The 9,957-nt window shown below is 47.5% G+C and overlaps 1 protein-coding gene and 1 non-coding gene across 2 annotated transcripts; one reads left to right on the forward strand and one right to left on the reverse strand.

Moving 5' to 3' along the window:
- Positions 1-4,781: 4,781 nt before the first annotated feature.
- LOC119406290 (protein GVQW3-like) lies at positions 4,782-7,858 on the forward strand. Its single transcript, XM_049411322.1, has 2 exons — positions 4,782-5,607; positions 7,842-7,858. The coding sequence occupies exons 1-2, from the start codon at positions 4,926-4,928 to the stop codon at positions 7,856-7,858; spliced, it is 699 nt and encodes a 232-aa protein (XP_049267279.1). The 5' UTR covers positions 4,782-4,925.
- Positions 7,859-9,159: 1,301 nt separating this feature from the next.
- On the reverse strand, positions 9,160-9,231 carry Trnap-ggg (transfer RNA proline (anticodon GGG)). Its single transcript has one exon. It is a non-coding gene; the product is annotated as a tRNA-Pro (tRNA).
- Positions 9,232-9,957: the final 726 nt, after the last annotated feature.

Consider the following 9,957-nt stretch of genomic DNA (forward strand, 5'->3'; position numbering starts at 1 on the left):
ATCCCTGCTGAATTCGAAAGGCGATGTGGTAGTTGTCAAAAGGGAACGCAAATAGCACTTCTTGGCAAAAAAGAAAGGCTATGGCCGTGGAGCTTTTTGAGATGCTGAGCGAAGGCGGTGACGTCCTTCTCGGTATGCTGCGTTACCTGCGTCCCCGATTAGCTCGTGCAACAGCACGGCACGAGTTAATCACGGAGGCCACGGTTGAAGATACGAGAGACGCTTGTTCACGTAGCGCTCGGCTGTTTGTCGCTATTTCAGATATCGATCCAGCTGCAGGACTTTCCGTTTCGCTATACTTACCTCAGCCTTCGTCTCATAAACAGCGATCTCGCAGTTCGGATCAGTGAGCGGCGGGAGTCTTTCGTGGGAGTGCAGCACGGCTCCGCCAATGGAACCGAAGATGACGTGGTTTTCCACGCCCATACTTTCGGCGCGCTCGCGTGGGCGCAGGAAGAGAAACTTTTCCTTCGCCTTTTCTAAAGCTCCTGCTGCAACAACCGCGGAAAAAATTATGACATCGTCGATAATAATGTAGGTCCTTGCTAACCACGAAGTTTTATCATTTAACTTAGTCTGAAGCACGTCCACCTTTCCGTGTACAATGTGTTCATCATTAAATAATGATTGGAGCTACAGCGCGATTCCCCTTTCATTCACAGAAGGATGAAGGGGTTCGCTGCCTGAAACGCTTTCTAAGCAAACTCTCTCTTCCACGGACTATACACTTCTATGTGTGTGGATCCTCAGAAAAAAAAGAAGGAAAAAAAAAACCACGAGCACGAGTAGTGGGAAGCTTTCATGTTCTCAGAGTTTCCTTTCACCCCAAAGCTGGCAGTCGGAACAGAAGATGCATTGTAGCAATTCAACAGCGTTTACTTTACATGCAGCCTTAGCCGGGCAAATATAGGTTTTGTTTGCATAAAGCAAGGCTGCTGAATCGAAAAACAACTTTTTGAAGTAATATGCGGACGGAATTATTATGTTTTAAGAATGCTCTTCCTTTTTTACATGAGACGACAAGCTTCCGTACCCGGGTGGTGGTGGTGGTGGTGGTGATGTTGCAGCAGGCGGGGTTAGCCTGGCCTACATGGCCGGCAGTTGTTCCGCCTGAGAATCTCCTGAATTGTAGGGGTATGTCACCAATTGTTGAACAGGCCAGTGTCTCGCAGGAAGACCAACAAAATTCGTTGCACGCTCCTCCTCGTTGCCGCGGGCACTTCAGAAAAAATGACATCTTAAAATGTCCGGTGCCTATGACAACCTTTTTGCAAGGTGCGGACCATCCCTGCTCTTTCCACGTCAAACTGCGGGCAAAGCCAAATAAAATGTTCAATGTCCCCGATGTCACCGCAGAAGGCACAAAACGGGGAAGCGTATCGCCCAGTCTTGAATGACCAAGCCAGGGTGTATGCGGAGACGGTTCTTATGCGGCACAGCAGCGTCGCTTGTTCGCGAGAAAGTCCGTTGATTACACATGCTTGGTGTGGAAACTTGTAGATGTTAAGTAAACATTTCTCGCTATCCCCTCCCAAAAACCTATCTCGTTATGCGCCTAGCGTAGGGTTTCTCAAAATAAGAATGGTGTTTGCGACAAAAAAGGAACTTACTACGACTGATTACTTGCTCACCATCTCGCTATCAGCGCCCTTAAAAAGAACAAGAAAAAATACTCACAGGGTCCCTTATACATTCGTCTAAGATGACTGGAAAGCGAAAGTCAGCTTATTTTTCTTCTCGGCCGATGCATTGATCCTGCAATATGCATTGATTAATTGACTGAATATGCATTGATCATCAATATGGGCACGCGTGCTTTATCTCCTTCACTGTGACCGAGTTTCAAACTTACCTGGTTCCAACTTCTGCACTTGTTATCTCTCGGTGCAAGCTGCACCTGATTGCACCGGAATTACCGGATTCTTCTGGAATATTGTCGGTTGTTCTGATGAGATTGCTTGCTCGAGGTGAATGACGGAGTACAACCTCCAATAAGCCGAATCACCAGCTATTGTGTTAGAATCTATCATGACTAATATAGGTGTAGATGAAGCACTAGATGCGCAGGTCAGATTTTAGCGACTGTGCTCGCAGCTATCATTGAACTGGTAATGTTACTCTCTTTGCTGGGCACAAGCTAGCTTAATGAAGATTTAAATCCCTATTTGACGCCTTGGTTGCCCAAGTCGTCACGGTCACAACAATGCGACAATATACTGAAATGGTCCACGCAATTACCAATTTTCAGTTGCCGCATGAAGTCGAGAGGCAGAACTTTTGGAACAGCACCTTCCTGGGATAATCATGGATGCCTCAAGAGAGAGAGAGAGAATAACATTATTAATTGTCTAGGATGAGGTTGGGGGAGGGTGAACGTTGGAAGTCCCTGCACACTCAGTCATCTGCTAGGACGAGCCTCTGCACCTTGTCGACGGCCTTGGTCTGAGTTTCGGCGTCGCATGTTTCTGAAGTAGCCTTATCGCATCGGAACTAATTTGGTATGAACTTCTGCGTAATTATTCGGGACAAGATGAGTGGTGTCATTGCATGGAAGCAAAATATAGAATTAATGAAGTAGTTGTGTTGCGAGTTATAGTGTGCGCATGACATCTGCACAAAATTTAGTGTATCTTGCTTTACGATTGGAGTGCATAGAGCATCCTTGACCTCATGTTCATGTCTATACTCCGTGTTTAGAGCGTGTCTGTTATGTTATAACCGAACAGCATAGCGACTGTTCTATAATTATGACACCAGTGAATTTTATGAAAAACGAACTTTTTGTATATCAACAGCTGTACGAAAGAGTGCTTAGGCGTCTGTTTCCTTCTATATGTTTGTGGCTCAAGGCTCTGCGCTAAACACTGCAACAGTGTTTTACTAAAGAAGCAATATATTGAAGCTTGCTAAATGCATACAAATTAATATTCGTTTCTCGGTAAAATCTAATTACCTGCTGCAATGCCTATGGTACATGTTGCTTCATTTAGTAGTACCGCGCTTGCTTGCTGCGGTTTGTATAGTCAGTTTCAAGCGGGTGCAAAATAAAACATGCACAATCGTTATTGTTGTTCTTACGAGCATCACCGCGTCGCTGACGACTCTGGCTCAATGTTTGTATGGCCACCATTGATATCTATTTAGTAGAAGTCCCTTAAGCTCGGTTCCCCTTGGCCTCAACTTTCGGCGTGGCGTGTTTCTGAGGGGTGACCTCGTTTTCCGTTGGCTTCCATTTTGGCTATGATTAGTGTTAGCTCCATTGAACCAGCCGCCCTCATGACGCGAATAAAATAAGGAGGTTTTAGTTTCATGACCTTGAGTTCGAACGAAGCTTCGGGATTAATCTCTTCTGTGTCTAAGATATTACTTCGTTTTTCAGTCCAGAGGATTTCCAAAACTCAAAACCGGCACCTAGGTAAAGAGAATCTAGTGGTTTTCTTAAATATTCTTGCACGGTACGACTCCAACCAATTCAACACTGCTGGAAAAACCAGGGCGATAACAAGGCGAATTTTACTTTTGAGGCTAACATCTTTGTATTCTAATTTCTTTTGTAGAGCTGCCATCACTGTATATTCCAAATATATAAGAAGTCATAATGATCTAGAACCTCTGACACGTCGTTGTTCGTCAGAATCATGTTTTTTTGCATCTCATAACTTTAGTCTATTTATGCTTAGAAAGGGACCAATCTTCTGGCTTTCATCAAGGGTTTCAAGTTCTTTACGCTTCCTACTACTAATGTAGTGTCACGTAAATATCACAAGTTTCTGGCATTTTTTCCCTTGTATATTCTTTTAAACCGCTATACGTACAAGCATAGTGGAATCAACGCATTTGCGAAACACCGTTGCACAACACGTGAACTACTCTACAAAGGTGAAGAGCTCTCTTTGGGAAAAGTGGGACTCTATGCATGCATCCTTATAAGTGGTGAAGTGGCTGTTAGAATACGCAGTGGTGAATTTTTAAGAAAAAAAAGTTACAGTTTCGCCGCGAGGGTGATCCAATGAATGCGACAGCAACAAATTGGAATGTCACGTGAAGAACGGCAAGCAACTTGATACTTGCAGCGCACTCGTCAAGCTCAAAGATCACGTGAAGAACGAAGACAGGATGAGGGCGAACTAACAACTGTCACAGTTGTTACTTCTTTGTGTTTGAGCAGCACCCTGCAAGTGCCGATTATACTCGTACACAGCCAACTGCCCCGACTTTGGTTCTTCTAGCTAGCAACTCACTACTTTCGTAAACGCGGCCGCTGCAGCGAGCGATGTGACTTTCGTGCGCTTTGCAACTTCAACGCAAACTTTGCGATGAAAAAACAAGACGTACAAACCGCCCCCCTGACGAGATAAGCGCGTGCGCACGGGCGACCACGCCCTGGTGGTACAGGTAGGAGGCGTGCGCGTCGCAACTTCGGTGAAAATCGAGCTGGGCGACCACCTTTAAAGCGCGCCCTTTGCGCCGTCTCGCTGGTGATGAAGAAAAAACGCTGAAGCGCCTCCGAGCTCTGCGTACTACTAGCGGTAAATGGCGAATATAAATAGCTCGTCGTTACTAAGGGGAAGAAAGTATGCCCCGTGGCTGAGTCGTCTAACGCCGCGCGCTGCGTAGCCAGGGGTCACCCGTTCGAATCCCCGATCGCGTGTTTCGGAAAATACTTGCTTATATATATATATATATATATATATATATATTTATATATATATATATATATACGAGGTATGTTAGAAAAGTATCCGACCTTATTTTTTTTGCGAGCACCCTATGGATTTGAAACAAGCGCACTTGCATCAGCCGACCTTGAACCTTCATGCGCATGCGTGAATTTTTTCCCGCCTGCCAATAGCGTCAGTCGCTGGGACGCAGCGTTTGAGTGAGGTCGTGCGCAGTGCTCTCGTCGGTTTTTCATTGCAAGGAAAATGACGGAGCGACTGGAGCAGCGCTACTGCATCAAATTTTGCCAGAAACTGGGCGACAGCCAAGTGGAAACCATTGGGAAGATCAAGACGGCTTTCGGTGACGACGCTATGAGCCGTACACAGATTAAGGAGTGGTACAACCGGTTTAAAGACGGCCGCACATCGGTGGAGAGCGAGCCACGCTCCGGTCGGCCATCAACATGCCTAAATGACCAGGTCATTGCCGAAGTGAACGCTGTGGTGATGCGGGACCGTCGTGTGACTATCCGGGAAATTGCGGAAGAGGTGGGCATCAGCACTTTCTCTGCAGATTCCGTTATGACCGAAGATTTGGCCATGAAGAGAGTTCCGGCGAAATTCGTGCCGGAACTGCTCACGGTGGAGCAAAAGCAACTTCGTGTTGAAGTCTCACAGGACATGCTGGATTTCACAAGCAGTGACCCTAACTTCATGAACACCATTATCACTGTTGACGAGTCTTGGGTGTACGGGCACGACCAGGAAACCAGATCCCAGTCGTCACGGTGGAAGCATTCCACGTCACCAAGACCAAAGAAGGCCCGCCAAGTGCGCAGCAATGTCAAATTGATGCTGAGTGCTTTCTTTGACTCCCGCGGTGTGGTACACCACGAGTACGCACCACAGGGTCAAACAATCACCAAAGAGTACAACAGGGATGTCCTCCGTCGCCTACGTGATGCTGTGCGGCGCAAGAGACCTGAGTTGTGGTCAGCAGGAAACTGGCGCATCCATGACGACAATGCTCCTGCACATTCCTCACACTTGGTTCAGAGAGGAGAGCGGCGCGCCACCTCGGCACCAACCCCGTCTTCGTGGCCGAGCAAGGCGCCACAACGGCGCCAAAGGGCGAGCGTGCGATATGTATGGCGTATACGGCGGCTCTTCCGTATACCGAAGCCAATCGAAACGCGCTTCAGGAGGGTCCAGTGACTCCTTCCCAAATGCGAACTCTTTTTCTCTGTCTGTACCTTCCAAAAGGGGTCAGATGGACACCCGAAGAGAGTCATGGTTCCATGGCCCTCTTTTGACTCTCTTTTTTCTTAGAGTGTGCAGAAGTTCGTTCGCTCCTGCCTCGATTGCCAACGCCGAAAACCTGCAACGCACGTGTCGCCAGCAGGTCTACAACCATTACCTTGTCCTAACCGTCTGTTTGGGCGCGTGGGCGTTGATTTTTACGGACGACTTCATCTGACTTCGGCTGGTAACCACTGGGCCATCGTCGCTGTTGACCATCTAACGCGATACGTCGAAACCGCCGCCCTCCCAGCGGCTACAGCGCCCGATGTTGCCTGCTTCCTTCTGCACCGATTCATACTGCGTCACGGTCCACCCCAAGAGCTTCTCAGCGATCGAGGCCGTGTCTTCTTGTCGGAAGTCGTGGAAGCCATTCTCACAGAGTGCCATGCTGTTCCCCGCAAAACTACTGCTTACCACCCGCAGACGAATGGCCTAACCGAACGCTTTAACAGCACGCTCGGTGACATGCTCTCAATGTACGTCGCCGCCGATCACACCAATTGGGATGCGATTCTGCCCTTCGTCACCTACGCCTATAACACAGCCCCTCAGAGCACTACTGGTTTCTCACCCTTCTTCTTACTGTACGGAAGGCACCCGTCGCACACCATCGACACGATACTTCCATACAAGCCAGATCCACCGGAGTGTGCGCCTATTTCTGACACAGCCAGGCTTGCTGAGGAGTGTCGCGAGCTTTTCAAGACATTTACGATGCACGAACAAGAACTGCAGAAGAGCTTTCGGGATGGCACCACCACTTCTGAGCCCACGTTCCTCCCTGGAGCACTCGTATGGCTCTAGGTCCCTACCACTGCAAGTGGCCTCTTTTCAAAACTGCTGCCGAAATACGAAGGCCCCTACCGTGTCGTCGAGCGCACATCCCCAGTCAACTTCCTGATCGAACCCGTCGAACCATCTTCAGACATGCGTCGTCGAGGGCGCGACATTGTCAACGTGGAGCGCCTCAAGGCATACTACGACCAGCTCATAGTGACAAGCTGTTAGGTCGCCGGGCGGCTCCCTTTTCGTACCCGGGGTAATTGTAGAGATGCATTGGAAGGCTGTAATGGGTCGTCCTCTGGAGCGCCTTCTAGTGGGTCGCCCTCTTCGCCTCTTCTCGGAGAGCACGACCCTCGTGCGCGTGCTCGTGAGAGTCTGCGAGTCTGCGCTCCGTCGACTGTCTCGTTGTGCACCGTCGCCGTCAATCCCGCCGTCAATGAACGCCTTTACAATATATATATATATATATATATATATATATATATATATATATATATATATATATATATATATATATATATATATATATATATATACTCAGATGCATATACGGGCCATGACGGCGACGGCACAAACCAGCCTAGTGTGCCCATACAATTTATATCGCAATAAAAAATGCAACAGGGTTCACCAGCCAGAACCGATCTCACGGTTCTTCAGTGCGTTAGCATTTCTCCATTAGAACGAGCGGAATAATCTTCGCGCTACTCACGAGGCAGCTTTACTGACAACGAAACCATAACAGATGCCTCTGTAGCCAATGCGTTTCTCTTTTTACTCGCCGACATTCATTCCTCGAGATCCCCTAACGTGTCCATGATGTCAACTTCGACGGCTGGACTCCTTGGTTTTCCCATCCACTTTATTGAGTATTTCTGTGTGCGTGATCGTGGGAGTACTGGCCAGCGCCAGAAATACCCAATACACAAAAATACCCAATAAAATGGACGGGAAAACGACCGCCGCTGTAGCTCAATTGGTGGAGCATCCTACGCGTGATCCGAAGGTTGTAGGTTCGGTGCCTACCGTGGGTAAGTTGTTTTTTTTCATTCACTTTAATTCCTTTCCATTTATGCCATTATTACTACATTTCAGTTGAAAACTACAAGTAATGCCCCCCTATGCCTCCCTTGGCTTCATTGTTTATTGGCTTAATTAAGTTGTGTCTAATAACAAGGAAGCGAGTCCTTGACCCATTCTCTATTTCTACCACACATGCTGTCTAATATTACACTAGCATGCTATTATTTTAGAGTCGGATGTGCCTTTAATGCAGTACTGCAGTCGATGCAACCTGGTTACATTAACATGTTAGCCGAAGCGAGGAGGCTTGCCGGTCGCTTTTGATTACACTGGTGCGTAAAATGGAAGGACTCATTGTTTCAGATGTGCGTCTCTGGATTTTTTAAAAACTTTTCTTGCGTGTATAAGCTTGCGACATGAACAGTAGCCCGCTACTAGCTTTTCTGCGATATCCGCGCTGTTCTCCTGTAGGCAGTGTAAACTAACATTAGCCGCATTGATCGTTTATGTCGGAGTTGAAATGGAACTGAACCGTTGTCCCTGCACCGGAACGAAAGGACCTTCCGTTGGGCACTCTTCGCAAATTTTGTAGAGGGGGAGCCCGAGGACGCACTTTTCGGGCAATTATGTATTACAGCCATCGCTGCTTTGCTATGTTTCTCGTGCGAAGGACAGTAGCTCGAGCGCAGAACTGAAAGCACGCGTGCGGGAACTTGTGTCGACGAAAGTGAATCTCCAGAAGCCTGTATTTCCCAGAGTGTAGCACGGAGAGGCCTTTCATTGTACGCCCTCGCCCCGGTTACCATTCACTCTAAGAAAAAAAAAGGTGTCCTTTGATCCTTTTTTGACACACATGTGACTCTCACATGTATAACTCTCTTTAGAGAGTCACGTTGACTCTCTTTAGGGAAGTCGCGGGACGCACGACTTTCCAAGAGAGAGCTAGCGTGCCTCTTTAAAGACAGTTAAACATCCCACGACTTTCCTAAAGAGAGTCAACATGTCTCTGTAAAGAGAGGGTAAAGGTGTTTATTTGACGGCACTCAGCAACAATACGCAATGGCGACGGTCACGGCAAAGCCCGGAATCTCAGCGCGAGCGGCGTCCTTTCAGGAGACGCCAAAGAGGATGACCCACTAAGGCCGTATTCACAAACGAAAGTTATCCTTAACTTATGACCTCAGTAAGCGATCGGCGCTCAACGCGTTTCACAGAGCAATCTTGTACTTGAGGTGAAACATACCCCAAGACCAACGAGGCAACGTGTCTCAGGCAGAGCGGCACGTTTACTCATTCCTCCTGTCTTGGCAGACAGCAAATAGGATGAATGCAAAATATTAGTGAGAATGGATGGTACACATGTGGCATGACAGAGAAAAAGAAAGTTCAAGGGCTCGTCCGGGATTTGAACCCGGGACCTCTCGCACCCCACGCGAGAACCATACCCCTAGACCAACGAGCCAACCTACCTCGAGCAAAGCGGCACGTTTACTCGTTCCTGCTATCTTGGCAGGAAGATAATAGGACGAATGCAAAATAAATGTTAATAGATGGTCCACATGCGGCACGACAGAGAAAAAAAATGTTGAAGGGCTCGTCCGGGATTTAAACCCGGGACCTGTCTCACCCGATGCGAGAATCATACCTCTGGACCAATGAGATTTTTTTAGCTTTATTGCCTGTGTCCAGACACGAATTACATCATCAAGCACATAGAGGAAATAACAACAAATGGTGTCAGTCCTACTGGACGGACATCAATTTTAAAATTACTTGAGCACTGTCAAGGGTTCCACCCTCGATAACCACTCAATTACATAAAACGCAGGAGTTTGTACCCTAGACTAAAGAGTCAACGTATGTCTGGCAAAGCGGCACGTTTACTCATTCCTGCTATCTTGGCAGACAAAAAATAGGATGAATGCAAAAGAATAGTGAGAGTGGATGGTCTGGATCCGGCCCGACAGAGAAAAGATAAATGTGAAAGGATCGTCCGGGAGCTGAACCCCGGACCTTTCGCACCCTAAGCGAGAATCATAGCCATAGACCAGCCAGCCTTTTTTTTCCTTTTTCAGTACATACAGATGGGTTAACAATGGAACAATATAACAAAGGGTGAAAAGATAAAAACGTTCTGTGGTCTTAGAGAACGTGTTACTACAAACAGCGCTGAATCAACAACAATTCT

The sequence above is a fragment of the Rhipicephalus sanguineus genome, chromosome 1 (genome assembly GCF_013339695.2).
Source record: "Rhipicephalus sanguineus isolate Rsan-2018 chromosome 1, BIME_Rsan_1.4, whole genome shotgun sequence".
Taxonomy (NCBI): domain Eukaryota; kingdom Metazoa; phylum Arthropoda; class Arachnida; order Ixodida; family Ixodidae; genus Rhipicephalus; species Rhipicephalus sanguineus.

Excerpts from the sequence above, each read along its gene's own strand:
- LOC119406290 (XM_049411322.1), top strand. The coding sequence starts at position 4,926 with ATGACGGAGCGACTGGAGCAGCGCTACTGCATCAAATTTTGCCAGAAA.